Source organism: Chlamydotis macqueenii, chromosome 11 (assembly GCF_036417535.1).
Source record: "Chlamydotis macqueenii isolate bChlMac1 chromosome 11, bChlMac1.mat, whole genome shotgun sequence".
Classification (NCBI taxonomy): domain Eukaryota; kingdom Metazoa; phylum Chordata; class Aves; order Otidiformes; family Otididae; genus Chlamydotis; species Chlamydotis macqueenii.
In genome coordinates, this window is record NC_141566.1 from 4,257,684 (window position 1) to 4,279,924 (window position 22,241).

Sequence of the window (22,241 nt, forward strand, 5' to 3'; positions counted from 1 at the left end):
ACAGGTGCGGCATTTTATTAAAAAAAGAAAAAAAATACAGCACATACTTCAATAATTTAAAACCCTGAACATTACTCTTCTTCCCCAGTAACCTACAGAGAACATTATGTACAAAGTTTCAATCAAGCAGACGACCAGTTGGTGTGTCAGATCTACAGTACACCCACACTTGAATTCTTGTCTTCATTATCACAGAAGCATTTAGAGACATGACCCATCACCTACCTGGCACTAGGAATGTCCTGGCTCTTAGCCTAAACACACTACCAAGCTGAAAACTTGACTGAAAACACAGAGGTACCTTAGTGCACCTGGAGCTACATAAACCCAGGATCAACTGGAGCACCTCGTAGCAAAAGGCAGAGCTTTGACTTTTCAGTACAGCAGCAGCGCTACACAACATGACTAGGGCATCCCTCCAAATCTGCCATTCAGCTTTTGCCATCAGTTCCTTGATTTGATGCATATCAAAACTCAAAATTCTTAGTTACAGGGGTTTATTGAGCTACCTCCTAAAGCAAAATTGAATCTTACTAGCCAGTTTAGGTTTTCAAAGATCAAACTGGACAAAGCCCTGACCTGGTAGCTGACCTTGTTAGGAGCAGGGTGTTTGGCTAGATGCCATTCTGATGCTTCCCTTCAATCCAAGTTATCCTGTGAATTTGCTATCAGATCCTTTTCACTTTTAAAAGTGGATTTCAAAAAAAGCAAGTTCCTTGTGAACCGGTTTTAGGATTAATTTAGTTAACAAAGATTCATTTAAAAGGGATTAACCTTAGTTACATGCGCTATTCCCTTCCCTCAGAATACAAGCCTAACACAAAGAAACAGCACTGGCTTCTTAGTACGAGGATGGCACAGCAAGAGGTACATGAAAGCCTTTGCTGCCTCCAAGAGGCAGGGGAAGGAAAAAAAGGAAATCGGTACTTACAAAAAACCACCAAGAGCTAGCTGTGCAGTGGTAAAATGCACATAGGCTAAAATAACACATACATGGAAAGCATGATCAAGATGCTACATAGCATAAGGAGGTTTTATTAAGGTTACAGACCAGAAGAGACTCACTCACTCTTCCTCACACTTTCTAGAGTGTTTCTAATAGAAGTTTCCTGAGTTTTCAGGTACAAAAGAACTGTTGGGGTAAACAGGGAGAAAAGGAAGCTGGAGGGGGAAAAGGATGGTTTGAGATTACATTACTTTTTTTAAACCTGTAACTGTCTTCCAAAGTCACTTATATATTCAGACTGGATTCCTTACACTTTGAGCAGCCTCTTGGCACATACAACTAGTCTGTCTTGAAGAGTCAGGTGCACTCACTGAGTGCGTTTTGGATATCCAGTTCAGATGCATTACTTGCAAGAAGGAAACATGGTCTTTCCCAGACAGCAGCGAAGGGAAGCTAAAAAAAAATCTGTAATCAGAAAACTCTCCAAATACCCACTGTAATCAAATTGTAGTAATTTTTGGCTTAAATCCTGGGAAAATCTATTCACACAAAAGCTTATCAAGTAGTATTCCCTTAGCCTAGTCACTTATCTTCCTGTACAAAAGCTGTACTTGGCAGATTATGTTTCTTATTTGAACCAACATGTATCCCCACCATATTAAGTGTTTGTTTTGTTGTTTTTTTTTTTAACTAAACAGTTTGAAGACAAAAAGCCCTGAGAATTTGTACTATATCAAGATCAATTAATGCCACTTACAGGTCATATTGAAGTATAGCACGAAAACCAACATAGGGTAAAACATGTTGGCACAGAAAAAAGCTTAATGACCTACTCTAAGTGAAAACTTTCTTCTTGTTTAGACTTTTCAATAATCTCAAGGCCTTTCTTACTTGGAAAAGCAGGCACAAGAACTGTGCTACAGGAGAATGCATACTGCATAACAAGCTAGTACAAGTTTGAAAGCCACTCAGCAGCCACAGGCTAGAGATTTCTGATGTCACAGATTTAATTTGCATCTCATATTAATGCAAAGAAAACTCAGGCTCCATGCTATGCATAGCAACACTTGGAATTTCTCCTGCACACCAGCAATAAGTTATCCACATCTCAATTAAAGAAAGCAGATACAATGACTACAACATTTCAAGCATTGAAAAATCTACATTAAGATTTAGATGGCTATGATCAGTAAGTTTGCCCTTAGTAACAGCTTAACCATCAGTAGTTCTAAAAGTTACATGACTTACTGTGTTTTCAAACACAGAAAATTAAATGACTCCAAACCTCAGTGGTGCTCTGAGTTATACTTGGTCCATTTGTTACAGGTTGGGGAACTGAACAAGTCACCTGCTTTGTATCAGTCAGCGAAGCATTCAGTAGTCATTCAATTCCCAGCTCTGGCCAGTAGGACACACTGACCAGCTCACTGTTACATCCAATATTTTTGATCTTCCCTGTCACATAAGACAATCTCCACGCCTATTACAATCTTCCAGTTTTCAACTACATGAAGACGGGTAAGGAATCGAGGCAGCTTTTAAGAACAAGACTGAAACCGCTCAGATTTGCTTCTTACCTGCTGTTGCCTGCCCCGACTCCCCACCACGTACCTGCAAAGATGAACTCACTATCATTGCCATCGCCTTTGCTGTGACTCTGCATAGCAATCAAAGGGCTCTAATTAATCTATTCAAGTTTAGCTAATCCTTTCATTGGATTTCCTGACAGCTTCCACCCTATTGAATCCATGTGTGGAGAGCAAGTTCTTTTCATTACTATATAAAAGGAGGGATGGTATTGGTTTACTGGTCAAAGGATAATTCTTCCAGAACAAGCTCAGTCTTTTGTGTCTTACATTGACTGAGGAAAACTGCTTTATGCCACCAACAGAATGAGGTTTTTTTTGTTTGTTTTTCAGTTTGAAGAAAAAAGTACACATTTGAAACCAAAGTAACTTCTTACTTTTGGCCACAGGTTTGTTACAGTCAGCTCAGGGAAATGAACAAGCCTAAGTTATCGCCAAAATTTGTTTTTGCTGGAAGCCTGCCTTATGTGTTGGGCACGTTCCCCTCCCTTCTCATCAGGCCTAAAAATGCCAGTTACGAGGCAATCCCACCATATTCCACTCCCTCCCCACCTCCCAGCTGCCATTCACAACAGTATTGGACTAACATCCCTGGAAACATTCAAGGCCAGATTGGACAGGGCTCTGAGCAACCTGATCTGGTTGGAGATGTCCCTGTTCCTCGCAGGGGGTTGGACCGGATGGCCTTTAAAGGTCCCTTCCAACCCAAACCCTTCTGTGATTCTGTAAGTGATCTACCATTACACACAAGCAGCTGCAGGGAAACTAAACAGTTGGTTGTACTTATGTAGGGGATATCTAAACCCTGAAATGAAAGCATGCATTAGTACTTAAATAATGCATAAGTCCTTGAACATATAGGAATTTAACAATATTTGAATACTCTTTCCATTGGAAAGATTTCAGAGATAGGGAGGGAAGCCAGTTATTTACAAATTAGGAAGTCACAAATCTAGAAATTAATAATAAAGAGAAAGAGGTGCAACTTCTTACGTAAGGACAGTAGGTAAATCAATTATTGTCTTCGCAAATTATCAGAAGAGTTCTGACATGACCCAATTTGCTCAGATGAATTCTCAATCCAGATATCAAACAGTTGGATAAGAGAAATAAACAAGAAACAGTCTGAACATCTACAGACTAAGCAATTTCTTAACTCCAACATCCTCCTTATGCATTATTTTACCAGAATTTTCTGTTTGATAACCTCTCTCACTTCTAGAAGAGCATAGCATTGCTCTAGAAGAGCATTACTGAACCTACCTAGCAACGCAGTTTGTACTTACATGCTTTTCTTGACAGCTCAGTTCTGGTGGCAGCAAGAGGTCAAGCAAGAATCAAAAACTGATTGTGTACAATCCCTGATTTTAAATCCAGGTGTGGCCTGTAATGTATTAAGAATCTTAGAGATTTAAATGGCCACCAAGCTTCAGCATGCAACATCTGTTGGGACTAACATGCATACACCAGCTTCATAAACAGATGTCCTGAAAGGAACCAGACAGTTATTTGACACCACAACACTGTAAGCTACCTCATCAGGTGAGAAGAGTTCCCTCCAGCAGGGAAGACACACAGAAATCACTGAAAAAAAAAAAATCACTAACATCACCCTCTGCATTCAAATATGACAGCTTACCAGTCAGAAACACAAGAAAATATAAATATTGGATAATTCTATCAATATAAAGGCTGACTGCTGTTAGAAACTCACTCTGATTAAAATCAGCAAATTCAACATACAGGAAAGCACGTTACAAACGCCTTTGCCCTAGTAGGAAGAATACAGCACCCTTCCTGCTGTAACCACGCATAAGTCTCAAATTCAGTCATTCATACCTCCCTCTATTTATAACAGAAAATTAAACAGACAAAGTTTAAGCTTTACTGTGGTGATGCTCTTGAAGAACATACTCACATTTATCAGCTTGCCAAAAATCTGTGTAACAACACATCTGCAGTTATCTAGCTAAGGATTTACTGCTCATCCAGGTCAAAGATTTCACCATTCATCTTCAGCAAGTTGAGTTCCCTTTCACTTGCCTGGACATGAATATAACCAAGAAACAAAAGGTTTTGTGGGGATTTGACAAGCAGACTTAAAGCTGCTATTGTGAGCTCTAATTATGATTTCACATACATGCTCTTTAGGCTCAAAAAGAGCACAAGTCTCCAGATAACTGTTTATTACTCCAGTATCTGTGTGAAGTCAACTATGGCAGCAAAGCCATCGCAGCTCCATAACAAAAATGGCCATTCTTTTCTCACTGAAGCACTGTATTTATGAGCAGTAACACTTCTAAAGCAGAATCTGAATTAAAATATCATTACATACCCTTTTAAGTAATTGTTTCCCTCAATTTACCTAGCTAAAGATAGTAAGAGAGTAAGTTTCATGGCTTAAAATGTAAGATTCAAAACATGCTTGCAGAAGTTCTTGATCAGCTTTTTTTTTTTTTGAAGTCAGGGAACTTCTGACATGTAATTTAACCCGTTACCCCTTGAGGCATCATCTTTCTTTGAAGTCTGCAAGATCTGTTCAGACTTGCAGAGGAAGCTCTTAGCTGTAGTAGCCACAGTTCTGGCCACTGTGAATGAGAGCAGAGGCACATTAAAAACAGATCCCGAGACACCTGATGAACAAACAGTACTCCTTTTTCCTCTTCAGCGGTAGTACTAGGTTGTTTGCTCTTTAGATACCCAAACAGCTTACATTGTAGTAATAACATGAAGCATAACTAAGATTCACTAAGTCTAGTTACCAAATCCCAAACAAATGTTTTGATTATAGAGAAAGTTTATGGATCAATGCATTTTATCTCAGCATACAGTTACTATGATTTGTTGAAAATAAAGGCCTATTCTGGAAAAAACTAAAAATACAAGCAAGAAAACCTTGGCATAACTACTTTCAGAGTTTGCAAAACTTTAAGCAAATATGTCGTATGCTAAAAATATTGTGCCACAAGAAACAGACATGAGCTCTTTTCTGAAGAGAATTTAATTTTTCTGCCTGTTACTTTGTACTAAAATGATATGGAATTTTACTGCTTTAAATTGAGCTAATTATAGCTTTTAACACACAGTTTTCTGTAAAGGTTATCTTTCACAGCAGTTTCTAGTTAAAAAAAGACAATATTCACAGCAATAGATCTTTCCTTAGACCACTTGACATAATCTAACCACAGACAACTTTTGGACTCAATCTCTTTGCTTAATTAATGCCCAAAAGCTTGTTTAACTTCCGAACTGTAACTATTTGCTCATAAAGATTTCTCTGTATAAACCTGAGAGCAACACAGGGAACAACCTCTCTCACCTTTCCTGGAAGCTCCTAAGAAAGGCTGAGAGACAAGATCTACAGAAGTACTCACCTACAGATCTTGGCAGGAGCAGTGACCTGCCATGCAGGAGCTGCTGCTGCCGCACAAAAGACTCAATTGGCAAACAACGGGAGCAGAAGGGCAGGACATTCAAATGCCTCAACTGCTGATCAGAGCTTCTAGAAACTGAAAAAGTGGGAAGGACTCATCCCTAGCAAGCCCTAGAGGGGCTGGAAGCGAGTGGGAAGCAGCTTAGACAAACAGTTTTTAACCTCCCAGAAGTGAGGAGCTCCCACCTCCCTTTTTTAACAATTAAGGTGAAAGCAGCAAGCAAATACGCACAGAAGTTATCGCCCCCAAACAGGAGGTACTGCAGCCTGACAGAATCTTTCTGTATCTGATTCCTGAACCAGAGAAGAGGACAGAAAGTGCAAGAGCCCAGCTGGGCATCCAGTCAACTTCCCTGCTCTCCCAGACATCGCTCTTTCTCCATATTTGGCTTTAAAAGGGGGAAGACTTGAACCCTTCAGGACACGAAGAAACTTTAAGCAAGCAGTACAAGGAACAGAGTGAGCCCTTGCAGCTCACCATAGCTCATTTTCTACAAAGCCTTCCATCTTCAAAAATTATTGTTGCCACTCTGCTTCAATGAGTGCCACCAGCCTCGCAAGGCAAGGAAAAGGACATGGACAGTTCTCACCACTTCTGAAAACTCTTACATTTCTGTGGTCTGTTAGTCTTATAACACAAAGAATAGACTTCAGTGAAGTATATTTTACTGGGTGGAACATACAGAAAATAAAATAATCATCTCAAGCCCCACTGCCCTTCTCAGAAGCATTTCAAAGTTAAAATTGAAGAGACCTGAGAAGCCAAGTACTTTTACTCCTGACCTAATGAACACAAGTTTCTAAACAGCTCCACATCATGCTGTACAAATTTGCAAAAATTTACTCTGATAGCAACTCTGGTTAAGTACTACCTTTATGCAGCCAGCCAGCGGCAATATCTTAAAAAAACAGCTATGTTTAGATCTGGTAAGTACACCTCCTGCTAAGTAGTGCAACCAAAGAGCACTAAAGACAGAATGTAAGCTACCAGGTGGTCTTCTAGTCCACTTCAGCTCCAAGTTCACAAACTGACAGATGTCAAACATCACATTTCCCCCTTCCGCAGGCAGTGCAGTACCTGCATGAACCTCTAAATAGATAGCATTAATAGAGAAACACCCTAAACAAAGTAACTCCGGTCGTCTTTCCGATTTTGGAATGGGAGGCCTTAAGGATGGACAAGTTTTACACCACCTCTGTAGGCAGTTGATACTTCACTACTGCTCATTTCAGCTGTAAATGCTGAACTCTGAACGCAAGCCGTTCCCTAGCTTTTATACAGAACATAACCAAACTCCTTAAACAAGTACACAGGAAATCAGACGAACAGTTTATTTTAAGCATGCCTCCATCTTTGCCTGCCCAGTTACACATTTCTGCCACTAATGCCACCACTGAGACATGAGCACTGAGTACCTGACATTCAGTCAGTGGCAATATACAGTAAGCCACTTTGCCTTTCAGGAAGTCTCAGTTTTACTTGAATTTTACACACAAGTCTCTAATAACTAGCCTCTTGAGGCTTCCTGATTTTTTCCAGCTGCAAATAAGAAGTGCCATATGGTACTCATTACAGGTTAAGATTTACTAGTCATTTAGGACCTTTCCCAAGTGACAGGTGTTAGATGTTGCCACTTTCTATAACCATGTCCAAATGTAACACAAACCTAGACCTCAATGTCAGCTAGGCTTGTAAGCCTCAGATATACTGGCAAGCCAAGTATTAGACAGTCACAACACCACTCATTCTGGTTTTAATCCTTTCCTGGGTAAGGAGATGGAATAAAGATACAGGCTCCAAACTAATTCCCCAGAAAACGTCCTGCTCCTCACCTTCATCCACACAATATGCAGAGGAAGCTTCAATTTCTGAGTCCTGTTAATGGATGTCAGTCATTTGTCTCTGACAACTGCACCTTTATGTGTCAAGCGCATGAAGCAGACCACACAAGAACCGAAATCCACTTCTTCCTCTGAGAAAGGAGAGACAAAGTAGAACAGCATTTCAGATGAATCCAACCCCACTGTGGTCTACTTTGAAACTACTGAAAGCACTCAATTAGTACCAGAGACGAAGCAAGTATACCTGCTAAAGAGAACAGAGGCTGTGCACAGCGATATAGCGTGGAGATGTTATCCCAAGAAGGACACACCCTCCTAACTGTCAGAACAAGACCTAGCTCAGTTCAGGCTTGGTGGGCGTCGGGAGAATTTTTAGTGGTGGAGGTGATTATCAGCTCCATTCTCCTTCAGTTCTTGGACCAAGTATCATAGCTCCAAGGTTCCTCTAGTTAAAGCTGTTTTACTATTTGTTTATGCCTGTAGCACCAGCATACCCTGTGTGAGAATTTTAATACCCAAAGATAGCACTACAGGCAGCGCTTTCTCTGTATTGCTCAATACTTAAAAAAAAAAAAAGCTACTCTCCAGCCTCAGGTATCAAAGTTGAAAAAGTAGCACTGGAGAGGGCCAAGTTAAACAAGGAAGCAGTGAAGATAAAGCAATTGTCCTAATTTTGTAAGTCAGAGGCCCTTCCAAAAGAACAGAGCATCAGGGCTTGATGAGTTGGGAGCCCCCATTTTTTTTTTATCCACATAGATTCAGACATCTCTAAAGCTGATAAAAAAGTTGGGTATTTAGTGGGAGCTCTCAGATGCCTGGTTCAGGAACACAGATGCTTAACTTCAGCAGATAAAGAGCAGCCCTCAGTGTTAGCCTCTCAAGTTTATTTACCAATGCACTGGCTATGTGCTAGCAGTAGCTCAGGGTCTCCTTAGAGCTGTCACTTCAAGAGAGGTGCCTCATAGCAAGGTGCACCTCGCTATGAAAATAGGACCTTAGAGAGGATGACAACAGTAATTTCCCACAGATTATCTCAGAGGCAAAGCAAAAGGGGGCCCGAATGTATTTTACTGCCTTTAAAAGGCTGGAAGAGACAGCTGCAGGCTAGTGCTAATAAATCATTCTAATACATACAGATCTTGGAACTAGATACTCAAACTTGATTAGAAGAAAGAGATTTCATTCCCTTACACTAAAGAAGTGACATCTAGAGGCTACATATTACACTGTCCTGAGAATAATCACATTTGGTTTCCACTGCTCTGTTCACTGAACAGAAAGCATGCCCTGGAAATCAAGTCACACTTCTCAGAGACTTTGCTACATTAAAAAAATTAACCCATGCCAAAGATTCAGTTAAAAGGACCATTAATAAGATCTTTACAAAAAGCACTGCAAAACCAGCAAGTTTCTAAAGTATTAACATTGTATCAGTAGTAATCAGTATAACAAATCGGTATCAATAACATCAGTAAAACAAATCTCATCAGTACTAGAGGAAGGGGATGCAGAGGGAAAGGAAATGTGCTTTATATTTTTGTTTCAAAGAGAAGCTGATGTTTAAGCCTCTACAAAAATTTATTCCATATTTTGTCTCCATCACTCCCAGATCATAAAAAGGTATTTTTTAAATAAAGTCACAATGGAGTATTCCTCCCAAGAGGTTTAGCAATAAAAATATTTCAGTAGAATATTATGATACATTGAAAAATGCACCAGATTGTGTCTTTACTAAAGACACAAATTGAAATGTGTAACTCAAATACTGCCTTTTCAAAACAGCCAGAGGGATACTATTCACTTAAAACTTGCAAGCAGTGTCACTTTCAATGGATGCTGTGTAAATATTGAGTACTATTTGTTTTGGGAAGGGAGAAAATCTTCAGCAGTAGCACTAAGCTTCTCCTTGCTTTGACACATGTAAACTCAGCCATTGCTTTTCTCCAGCAATTGATTTTATTCACAGTCACTCTCCAGAGCTTACTGAGTAGCAAGTTAACCGTATCTATTCTAAAGTATCTCGTTAAGGTGATTCTCTGACCATGGCCGAGGATGTCAGTAAGCCATCTTCCTTGCAACACTGCACTAAAATACTGTCGGTTTTAAAAAGTGGGAGTAGGCAAGGAGAGAGCACACATGGTTCCAACACCCTACCATAATAATTAAAGCAAGGACACCCATTCATAGGAAATAGCCCTCAAGTATTATTAAAACTTGAGATGCACCTCAGCCTGAAGCCTGGCAGGAGTAAGAAACAGCCTCTGACATCTGTACACATTCCAAAACAGAAAGTCACTTTCTCTGAGGGAAAGCATTCCCTGAGGCACCCTGTTTCAGGGAGTATACCAACTCCCACAAGTGCTATTTGGAGCTGAACATATGCCAAGAAAACCTGCTGCAAGTTTGTGATACATATGCTGCATCCAGCACTCAATACGGAGCATTCCCACAAAATTTTAACTGTATTCCTGCAGCAAACAAGGTTTGGAATAGAACATACTGTTGCAATGTCCTTTCAGTCTGCAATTATCAGAAGAAATACAGAACTTTAAAGACATCTCTCCTTTGAGCAAGAAGTCACCTCATCTAGCCTCCAAAGCAGGAGGATTATACTTGCAGTCTAAGTTTTTCCATGAGTCTAAAATAAATGACAAGCTTAGAATTTTAGCACTTTTACATTTTGTTCTCTACACATAAGTATTCAGAGACAAATCCAACAATGGTTTTGTGGTGGGTTAGCTTTGGCTGGATGCCACGTGCCCACCAACCTACTCCATCACTCCCCCTCCTCAATCGGACAGGGGAGAGAAAACGTAACTAAAGGCTCACAGGCCCAGGTAAGGGCAGGGAGAAATCCCTCAGCAATTACCATCACCAGCAAAACAAATTTGACTTGGAAAAATTAATTTAATGTATTGCCAATCAAATCTCATATAATGAGAAATAAAAACCAAATCTTAACACCTTCCTTGGACTTCTCTCTTCTTCCTAGGCTTAACTGCACTCCCATATTCTCTGCCTCCTCCCCCTGAGCAGCACAGGGGGATGGGGAATGGGGGTTGTGGTCAGTTCATCACATGTTGTCTCTCCTGCTCCTTCCTCCTCACACTCTTCCCCTGCTTCAGTGTGAGGTCCCTCCCCCAGGAGACAGTCCTCCACAAACTTCTCCAATGCAAGTCCTTCCTCATGAACTGCTCCAGTGTGGGTCCCTTCCACAGGGTGCAGACCTTCAGGAACAGACTGCTCCAGCGTGGGTCTCCCCATAAGTCCTGCCAGCAAACCTGCTTCAGCACGGGCTCCTCTCTCTGCAGCTCCTGCCAGGAGCCTGCTCAAGCACAAACTTACCACAGGGTCACAGCCTCCATCAGGCATCCGCCTGCTCTGACATGGGGGTCCTCCATGGGCTGCAGGCGGATCTCTGCTCCTCTGTGGGCCTCCACAGGCTGCAGGAGGATAGCCTGCTTCGCCATGGGCTGCACGAGAATCTCTGCTCCAGCACCTGGAGCACTTCTTCCCTTCCCTCTTCACCAGCCTTGGCATCTGCAGAGTTGCTCCTCTCATATTCTCAGTCCTCTCTCTGGCTGCTGCTGCATAGTTGTTTTCCCCCTTTCTTAAATTTTATTCCAGAGGCGCTACCACCATCATTGGTGAGCTTGGCCTTGGCCAGTGGTGGGTTTGTCTTGGAAACAGCTGGCATTGGCTCTGTCGGACATGAGGAAAGCTTCTGGCAGCTTCTCACAGAAGCCACCCCTGCTGCAACCAGAACCTTGCCACATAAGTCCTAATACAGTTTTCCAGTCAAGCATAGGAGAAGACAGTGAAGTTACTAAAAGTCTCCAGCTCTGCAAAGCCGGATGGAATACAGAATCAATACTAAAAGAGCTACCAAGGTACAACTGTAGCTCATATTTCAGAACCCAAGTACGTAAAACATTTGATCAGTATCTGTTATCACAGTACAAAAGATGAAATAAAATGCTTAATCTGAAGCAAAGCTAGAGAAATTTGTCCAAAGATTAAGGCATTTTGAATACATGCACTGGTTTGGACAAGAGTTTTCTCCCACAAGACAGTGTGCTGAGGCCAGTAACTGAAGATTCTTAGGCAGTGTATTTCTGATGACCAATGAAAATTGGTGTTCAAACACAGCAAAATCTTGCATGGCTGAAGAATATCTTTCCAGACTTCATTATCAGTTTGTAACGATTAGCATTCAGAAATTCATCTTTACACTTTAAACATCCATCTTCTATATTTGCCCTCCAAACTTGTTCAGCAGTTGGCGATAATACAGTATTTAATTTCAGGACCAGTGTTTGATAACTTAAGAGTTTCTCTCCAGTACACTCCTGAATAACACTAAAAAGCTTAAGGGCTTCCTTACTATTTTAAATAGTTTGCTACCAAAATTATCAACATACTTTTTTTTCCTTCAATCAAGACAAAAAAAGTCACTGAAAAGCTTACAATTAAGTTTAGGATGATACATTCACCGTGATCCATCATCTTATTGATGTTAAACACATTTGCTTAGTCTGACTGTTTAAAAAGAAGAAAAAAAAATAAAGTAATACTATTGGTGTCACTGCCATGACTGGCTGTACTGTTCCTTCACAATTACTTCTGTAGTATATGAGCAATTTAAGGTTCTTCAAAGAGACCTGTTTGATTATTCTCTCTCTTCGGTACAGTACGCCGATGTTCTAAAAATACACATTTTCTGAGCATGACTAGACTTGCCAAGAAGAATTTTCTTCTTCAAGCCTAAAGTTAAGGAATTTTCTAGGTTCACTTAGGATACAAAAATTCATACTTTAGACATAGATGTTTTAACACTTTGTTACTACTATTGTTTTAGGAGTTTGAAAGCTTTTAGAACAGAAAAGATACTTTCAAGATTTTTGTGCCTGTGCACACATGTGCGGAGGAGTGTCACTGATTCTATTGCCAAGGTTTCCATAAACATTCTGGATCAGAAACAAAATGACACTACATACACACTTTCCCTTCAGTCGAAAATATAAAACCCCCCCACCCACACAAACATCGACTTTTGTATCCATGTTTTCACTGTTTGCATGGGCAGTCTCTGGGCACAGGCTTCTAGAGATTTTCATGGCACTACCTTCCCCACTAAGAAAAGGCTGAATAAATATTGGAAGTTAAGCTGACTATCAAAACAAAAACACTCGAGCCTTGCAACTTTTTCTTCATCCTCTCTAGATTTTCTCCTTCTTGTTAAATATTTAACAACTTAAGAATTAAAAAGAGAATAATGGTTTTGCAGAAACCTCAAGGTTTTGTCCTCATGTCTGACTACACAGCAATGAGATGAAGGAAGATAAGAGAAATCCAATATAAATTTTCATTTTCCAGTCCAGTGAAGAAGTCTCCTTTTCCTTCTGAAAATCTTTGCTCTTTAAGTTTCAATATACAAAAGACATGTTCTCAAACTAATTCAGAATAACTATTTTCTATGATTAAATCAATCCATATCCTCTAAATGACAGCTAGAAGTTACGTTGCCTTTCAGAAACAATGGCTTCTGCTATCATTCTGTATAACAGGTTGGTTCAAAGTAAGTTGACTCAAGAAAAATCACTGCCCCATAAAAAGGATTATTTTTAGAAGGTTTTTAAACAGAGTTCATAAGCTCCTTCACCCAAACATTGTTTTGCAGTGGCATTTCTTACCAGGAAATCAAATTTTCTATCAGTTGAAGGCTTGTCTAGCCCTGCCTGCAGATCACATTAGTTTTCATTGCTTTAAGTAAAGACATTTAATTGTGGTTTTTAGTAATTGCAACTTTTAATTCAAGGTGTAGAAAGAGTGCACTTCATTGCCCAGGGTGGTCATTTTCTTCCTCTCTATTGGACACCCGCAGGATTTAAGTGCATAAAGGGAAAGATTTGGTTCCAAAGAATCAATGCTGTATTTAGCAGACACAGACTGATACGAGAATCTCTTCTTCATGAGCTGGCAATATATTTCCTCCTTAATGAAGGAACATTAGCCTTCATTGCTAACAAGGTAAAGTCAAAAAATAATCAAATGCAAGTGCTGAATTAACAGTTGCTTAAGCTTGCCAGCTTTATGTAATTAATAATTAATGCTTGTCATATTTTCATCCAGAATGCAGGAATTAGAGAGGCTAGGAACCAGAACAGAGAGTAATAAAATAAACTGTTTTGAATATACTGTGAACTTTTGACATTTTTCAGAGCACTGGAGAAATATCCTAAAGTCCAGTATATATCATCAGAACAACCACTCTTAATTTCCCTAGCTTGATTAAAAAATAAGGAAAGGACCAGAGGAAAACAGCAAAGAGAACAGCGTTTAGGATAGAGGTGAAGTGTATGGACTCAGAACTTTTTTTCAAAGATGAGAAATACTGCCAGTGTTTAATACAAAGTTAATTTGTTTAGCAACAGGTAGTTGTGGACCCAGAAGTCCACCACTGAATGAAAAAAATGCATCTAACACTGGTCTTTTAAGCAGCCCTGGATTCTAAATCACCATTTTTGCACCACACTGTTTATACTAGTATAGAAATTAAGAAGGATAAGCAGTATCTTTCTGGATTAAGACAGAAAAGTAGAAAACCATGAAGGAATTGATAACATGGGAAAAAAAAGACTGACAGCCTATAGCATCAGAGGCAAGCAAAAAACCCAGGACCCTTCTCACAAGAGTTTCAGAGGCTTTTAAGCAGGCAAAGTAACAGAGTAGAACGAGATGGCCTTCCCAGATCAGAAGTTGGGAATGAAATCCAGGCAAACAATTATTTCAAACATCTTACTAGTGACTTGAAATATCATTCAAGGATTTCCTCCATACTCACTGTTCCTTCTAGAGAAGGAGTGTCTACCACATCCATACACCTCAGCTACAACAGTTGTATAAGTCTGGTTTCTAAAAGCATCCAAATTCCGTAGGAAGCAGTACAGTATAAATATCTTGCTCTAAATTAACAGTCTAGTTTAAAGCCAAGATTCACATTTATAACAACTAAAGTCAGTCCTAGAATAAAGACACTCTCCAACGTGTTTAATATATTTCAGCAGAAAGTCCTGACGGATACAGACACTGACAAAAAAAAACCAACGTACTAGCCTGTTTGCAGCCAGGGAAGTGAATAGAGCTTTGCTTATCTCAGGGAAAGTTAAGAGGAGGGAAAGCAGGGGTTTCAGCAGAGCTGCAGTAGCAAAGCTTATCTAGCACACAGTGGGGTCATATTAGACCCCAGCAGGACAGTTTTGCAGGTCTAGCTATATGCCTTAAAAAAAAAGTATCATTTTGTAGATAATAGCTATTTTACTTCTGGTTCTAGTTGAAGTGTGTTGCACACAGATGGCTTTTACAGCACCAAGAGAGAGACAAGACTGAAATTCAACTCTGACATTTCAATTCTCTGTAGAGATTAGGTAAGAGAAACAAAATACAGATGAGACTAAACTATTTTCCTTCCCCTCCAAACTGGAGAAGGAGGCAAAGACAGAAACCCAGCAACAGAACTGCAATAACTAAGAGCCTTGAAGGCTATCGCCTTCAGCTGAAATCCATAGCTTGCGTTTCACTGAGCCCTAAAACACACATTTCAAGTGGAAAAAATCTCACTGTCAATATTGGCACTACAATTTCTTTTTCTTTTATTACATTATACATATACTATTTATTACATTATACATATACAAACACACACTGCATAAGACATGCTCCACAAAATGAGAATACAAAACTTAAAATTCTGAATGCTGCTGTGCTGTCAGCTTAAGAGATGGCTTCTTGACTAGTTGCAATTAAAAAAAAGCATTTAAGTAAATACAAACATTCCAACTTACAATTTAATTACATAATTATAATTTATTTTTGACTACAGGATATTTAAGTTGTCTTAAGAGAAAATGCACCTAGGAACACAACTGTACTCTTGCATAATTTTAGACTTCTAGGACAATTCAGGCTGGAAGGGGCCTCAGGAGATTACTTAGTCCAGCCGCCCACTCAAATCATGACAACAGAGATAGAGTTTCATAAATGTGAGTCACACAATACCAAAGCCTTCTCCAAGCAGACTAAAGTTATGTCCATTAATATATTACAGTTTAATATCACACCTCAAAGAGGGCAAGAGACTAAAGCACTAAACAAGTTTAAGCTAAAATGTTTCCTCTGCAATACAACTTTGCAATTATCTAATTGCCCAACATCCATCTCCCCTAAAATTAAGATCACATCCCCCAGATTTTGCTTCTTGCATCTCCTCACAAGTTCTCCAAGAAAGATAAGATCTCCAAAAAAAGACTTGAGACAACTGCAAAGCAATTTTTTAAAAATAAGCATTAGAACTTTTTTCAACAGGACCCTTTCCTCTTCAGCTCAGCTGCACTCATTCTGTTGATGATTTCACATTCATTGAAGCTTTTCCTCCACATACCACACACTTTGCAATCACATAACCAGGATGCTCAGCACATTTCCTTTTTCAGGAGCTGCACTCTACCAGTGATACCTAGTAAGGTTTAATTGCTTTGCTAACCTTCCACAGGAGGATGAAGGATGCTGCTTAAGGACCCTTAAAACTGTACCACACTATCTTTTGATCAAGTTTTATTTTAGGTACTCTTGAGAAGAGATGGTTTGAAGCACAGAAAAGTTTGCAGTCAGTATCAGAAAGCCAAACACTGCATATAGCAAGAACTTAAAAGCATCCCAGTGGTTTTAAACATTACTGAGTCCATACAGCCTTATGAAACAAATAAGCAAAAGAGTCTTCATTCAAAGCAATTTGTCTGGTATTATCATTACTGGCAGAGGCTGCTTTCCATTTGTACGCTTGCATAATGCTTTTCCTAGAACGTGTAAGTGAGTGTTATCTAGATATCTCATTATGTGGTGATACCAGTGGAGAGTTTACACAAGCGATGCAATTAAAGCAGGAAGCATTTTAATCTAAGTGAATGAAAGGTAAGAATGTACAATACACCTTCGCTGTATGCGCGGAACAGATGCCTTGCTGCACTTTGTCCCAGATAGAAAATATGCGTATTAGATTTGTTGGGATGTTCTCACCGGTTTCAGTTGTTCTGTGATGTAGAAAAGTTTCCACATGTTCTAGTAAAACCAACAGCAACTAACTGCATTACAGTAAGCATTATTGCTTATTCATAGTAGAAAGAGACCACTATGCAAAGTTATATTTGCTGTTAAATAAGTCAAGTAACATTTTTTCCCTAGTAAAACTTCCCTTTCTACTTTAAAAAAAAAAAGGGTAAATGACTTAGATAATTGCTTTCAATTAGTAGATTAATTCCTTCATGACTAGGAAAATTAAAGCCTAGGAGTTTCCACTGAACTATCAACCTTTTTCCATTATGTAGAAGAACTGAATAAGATACATAACAATTTTGTATGAATAGCTGCAAAAGATCCTATTATGGTCCAAATGGCTCTCACATTAGGTTTCATCCAGAGTTCTTTTGATTTGTTTGTATTTTAGTACGTGCCAGAACCCACCTTGAGATACAACTTTTACTATCGATCTTTAACGAAGAGCCATGAGAGGCCAAAAGCAAAACACGTGACGAGTGACAGGTTGCAAGTGGGAGAGCTTGAGCCCTGACGTTATGAAACTGAGAGTGTCTTGTGCATGACTAACCAAGACACATCCTCGGAATTTCAGGATGAAATACTCTTTGAATCCTAAAAGCCAGCATCCATTTCTTTCTGCTTTTACAGACCGAGCTTTCATAACGAGGAAGAGCCACAGCCAGTTATGAAATGGGAAATAATAACAACCACCACCACCAGGATAAAACAGTTAGGGCAAAAAGAGAAACACAGATGACCATAATTTACAAATTAACCACATTAATCAAGTACATGTAATTAATGAGATGGTAGCAAGTATTTATGTACATGGTAACCTCTGAAAGGAAAAACAACTAAACTTGGAGAACTTTTGTGAATAACACATTACTTAAACACAAGTGATACCCATCTTCACAGCCTGCCTTACCATATTAGCACAACTGTTTTCATCCCTACACTTTCAGTCAAACTGGAGTTATAATGGAAGGCAAAGAAAAAGGCATTGTGGAAGCTGCTTCATTTTTCATAACTTTTGGGCTGACAAAGTCTATTTACACTTTAAAAACCTAGGCCTTAACTATGAGGGAAACTTTTTTTCCAATATAAACCAATAGACATCTCTAACTTAAGCAAGTTTCATAGATCAGCACAATAAGAATCTAGTCCATCTATGTTCTTTTAATTAAATAGAGTTCCCAGCCACAACTTGCAATCACTTTTCTGTAACGCAGTGCAGATCTGCTAGGAGAGGGAAAAAAAATTCTGCTTATAGGAAGAGCTAATTAGCTTATATAAATGTATGTAGATTTATATTAAAAACACCAGGGCACTTAATCAGTAATGTTGTCCCTTAACACACACTATAAGCACTCATATCCTCTGATGAATGCATACATCAAACAAGCACCTTTTTTTTTGGTACCATAACATGAAATCGCTCCATGCACTGATGATGCCATCCTCTACCTCATCCACTCTCCCACTCTGAAGTAACACTGTTCTCGCACCCCCAGCTACTTTTACACTGTTCATCAGTAGCTACACCCTCCATTCTACACCAACAATGAGTCTGCACAAGAGCACATAGCATGATCCGTATGCTACTCACCAAGTTCAGACGACGGGCTACGGAAACCTAGCAATAAAATGTGAACAATGAAATTCATCCTTACTTTTTCATTTTAAACATGTATTATGAGGCTGAATAACAATTTCAAATATTATTTTAATAAGGACACCAGAATGACTTGAACTTACCCCACCAGATTTATCCTGTTGGGGGAAGGAGAAGGATTCTGACACAAGGCCCCCAAAACAAAATTCACAGAAGAGACAGCGTGTATCAAGCATACTGCTACAGTGTTAATTCAACCCTTTCTGACAGTGGGAAGAATAAAATGCTGATCCTCATTAATAAGGATCAGCATTATTTAGTGTTATCATCACAGGAGATCCAAGGACATCAGAACACCAAATACTGAGATATCATTAGATTTTTCCAACAAAAGGTCAGTGGGACTTGCGCAGGCTGGAACAGAGGTGTCTCGCTTTTCCCCCACCCTCGCTAGCTCTTGGGTCTTCAGTTAATCTCATCTCACTGCGGGGTGGTAAATCCCCAGGGGGACTAAAGCTAAACAAGAAGCCGTAGCACAAGGTGGTGCTGAGAACTCCACTGTCGCCTTTTCTCCTTTCCTCACTTCTCCCAAGGCAGAGACCCCTCCAGGGTCAGCCCAGCCCAGTCCCCTTCCCAGACCCCACACATTCCCAACTGCACACACAAAACTCTGCTTGGGCACTTCCCTGAAAAAGAAATGGGACACATTTACACACACAAACCTCTCCACCTTCAGCTCCCACCTGCTAAAACAGCAAAGTCCTGTAGGGGGGACTGACAGATCCTTCTTTGGGGGTGGGATTTATGGGAGGTAGCCTGGGGTGAGGTGGTACTTAACAGCAGCAGAACCAGTATTACCAACAATATGGGGACAAGCAGTTCTCCAAATCAGTAAGCACTGGTGGTACACTCATATCACTTACACTTGGGTACACACCTGGGCATGGTAAGAAGGAGGAGTAGAAGAGAAAGTGAGTGGCTGGGCTTTGCTTTTTGGAAGGGCAGATGAAAGGTCTACAGAGTTTCACTGTAAAGGAATGCACTTCAAAGGAGAGTTCAAGACAAATAAGATTTTGTCAGCTCTAACTACAAAATTGGAGTGGAGGAAGTAGCAGAAAGGTATTCTACAGGTACTACCACAACATATTATGATTTTTCAAGTAGAGAGCAATCCTAAGCAACAGAGATCTAGATTCATTTTCCCTTCCAAGTAAACTTTAAAATGTTAACAACTAGAGGAAGGGATTTTAAAAATCTGAAATCAACTCATGTTAAAGTATGAGCCTTTCAGTCTATTTCACCACTTGTTAGCAGCTGAATGTCTTAGTCAAGTACCTTGAAATGGGAAGCTAGTGATCACCTCTCCCTCCTCTCAGTTTCAAGGCCCAGCCACTCCAGGGAAGCTGGGATAGCATCCCTCTCCCAAAGAGAGAAAACAAAATTCTTCTCCAGGCCACCTACTGTGCACCCTCTGCGACGTTGCACACGTCTGCCATCTCTGCTGGCATCTCAACTTGGGTTTTAAGAAAGCAGAAATACAGCTCTCAAGAAAATCAAGTCACAGTCTGAGGCACAGACCTCCGGCAAAGCACGCCTGCCCGACGCCCTGCCACCTCCAGGTGTGACTTCCAGATGCAGGTGAAGGCTCAGTGGCCAGAGCTCGGACACCTCTTCGTGAAGGTCCTTTGGAGGTGGGGGGAGGCAAGAGGGGGGGGATTTTCCCTCCTTTGTCCTGGAGAAACAGCGGGTCCAGAGCGCACACACACACACAAAAAAAAACTCGCCCGGGCTTCCCCCGCCTCGCACTCCCGCTCCCTCCTGCCTCCTCGCAGCCGCCGCCGAACTCGGAGGTGCCCACGGAGAACCGGTCCGGGGCGGGAAGGGGCCGGCCAGGAGCCCCCGACACCCGAGGGCAGCGAGGCAAGAGACCCTCCTCCCGCTCGCCCGCGGCCCGGCCTCCCGCCGCCGACCCCCGCCCGCCCGCCGGGCTCCTGTCAGGGGCCGCGGCCCGCTCCGGCCCCTTCAGCCCCAGCGGCCACCGGAGAGCCCACCCTCAACCACTTCATTTCTGGAGAGGCTCGAAAGTTTCCCCCCGAGGCTCCGGACTGGGGAGAACAAGGAGGGCGCCCCGCACTCACCGCCGCCACTGCCTCCTCCGGCCCCCAGCACCCCAGCAACAGCACCAAGCAGCCGGCAGCCAGGCTGCTGCTCCGCCACCTCCGCTCCATCCTGCCCCGCTCAGGAGCTCCGGGGCTGGCCCTGCGGCGCGGGCATAGCCCGGCGGGGCAGCGCGGGTCCCTCCAAGCAGCTCCCGCCGGCCGCCCCGACGCCAGCGCCCGCCCCTCTCTGCCGCACTCGCCCGCTTCTCCCGGCTCAAGTCCTCCCGGGACTACTTGCCCCACAGTATTCATCCGCACCGTGGGCGGGCAGGCGGGTGGCCGCCGCCGGTGGGGCAAGGGCGTGCTGCCGCCCCGCTCCGAGAGGACTGTGCTTCCCCCTGCCGCCACCCTTCCCTCTGGGCGCCGGGGTTTTGTCGGCTCGAAGGGCGGGCGCCTGCCTCTCCCCGCCCCGCACCTCCACCGGTCGGGTAGCCGCTGGACCCCGGACTATTTTCTCCAGCGGAAGCACTTCGGTGTGTGAGGGCAGGGGGGGAGCTGTCGGCAGTGCCGGGTCGCACCTCCGGAGGGGCGGGCGGCGGCGTGTGGGGTATGAGGGGCGTCCGGCGCGGCTCCGCCCCGCTCGGTTCAGTCCCGTCCCGTCCCGCCCGGCTCCGCTCAGGTGCGACGCCTCGGCGAAGACCGCGCAAAGTTTCTGCCCGGGCACGCTCTGGCACGGCGCGCGCCTTGAGGGGGGAAGCGGCGGCGGGGGGAAGCGAGCAGTGACCGGTCCCGAACGGGCAGCGCGGCCGCTCCCCCGGGGAGAGGCGCCGTCCTTGTCGGGGGGTGGGGTGGGTGGGCAAAGAGCCGGCGGAGCTGCCGCACCGCGGAGGTGAGCGGCGGCCGCGCAGGGGGGGCCTGCCCGCCCTGAGTGACGGCGGCGGGCCCTCCTCTTCCTCCGGCGGCCCGGAGCCGGCGTCCCGCGCGGGAGTCAGCGGCGCGTAAACCGGGCTGCGTCCTCTCCGCCTTCCCTGCGAGGCTGCCTGAAGCATGGGCCGCGGCTGGGCCCCTGCCCCGCCGGCCGCGGGGCGCGCAGGGTGAGTGCCGAGGCGCGGTGCCCGCCCCCCCCCCCCACTTCACCCCCCAAATCCCGACCCCGGGGGTGACTCTGTCCCTTTGCCTCTCTGCAGGGCGCTGGTGCTGCTGCTCCTCTGTCTGGGCGCGGAGCTGGCGAGCGGGGTAAGTGTGCAGGTCCCCTGTGCTTGGCTGGACGTGCCGGGTCAAACCTGTCGGGGTTTGGGCATCCTTCGGCCAGAAAACAGGCACGCTCCCGCCCCTCGCAGAGAGATGTGGGGAGTTGTTTAAATTGCCGTGCACCTCTGCTCCGAAATTCCTTTGTGCCTCTCCTCTACTTAACTCCGATTAATTTTTGCAAAGTACTTCGGGGTAAAAGACCACCTGTATTCAGAGTAACAGCTTTCTGTGTCCGAAAGGATGATCAGTGTCTCTTTTTAGCAACTGGCTGCCTTTCATTCTTTTTATAGCCTCTTCTCAAACCTTTTTGTTAAAAGCTGACCCTTGAGATCCTTGCTCGCAAGGGTTCCAACCCAGAACACCTCATAACTGAGTA

At 42.7% G+C, this 22,241-nt stretch overlaps 1 protein-coding gene across 2 annotated transcripts in view; it reads right to left on the reverse strand.

Annotated features, from left to right (window-relative positions):
* The window catches only part of COL4A5 (collagen type IV alpha 5 chain), a 74,231-nt gene extending 53,406 nt beyond the window's left edge, over positions 1-20,825 (reverse strand). The window contains exon 1 of one of the 2 annotated variants that reach the window (XM_086756335.1): positions 20,654-20,825. In XM_086756335.1, the coding sequence (XP_086612461.1) occupies positions 20,654-20,743 (90 nt within the window). In that variant the 5' untranslated portion in view covers positions 20,744-20,825. Of the gene's footprint in view, positions 1-7,798; positions 7,913-20,653 lie in introns of those variants that run through there. The other variant, XM_086756336.1, reaches the window with a different exon arrangement.
* Between the last annotated feature and the right edge of the window lie 1,416 nt (positions 20,826-22,241).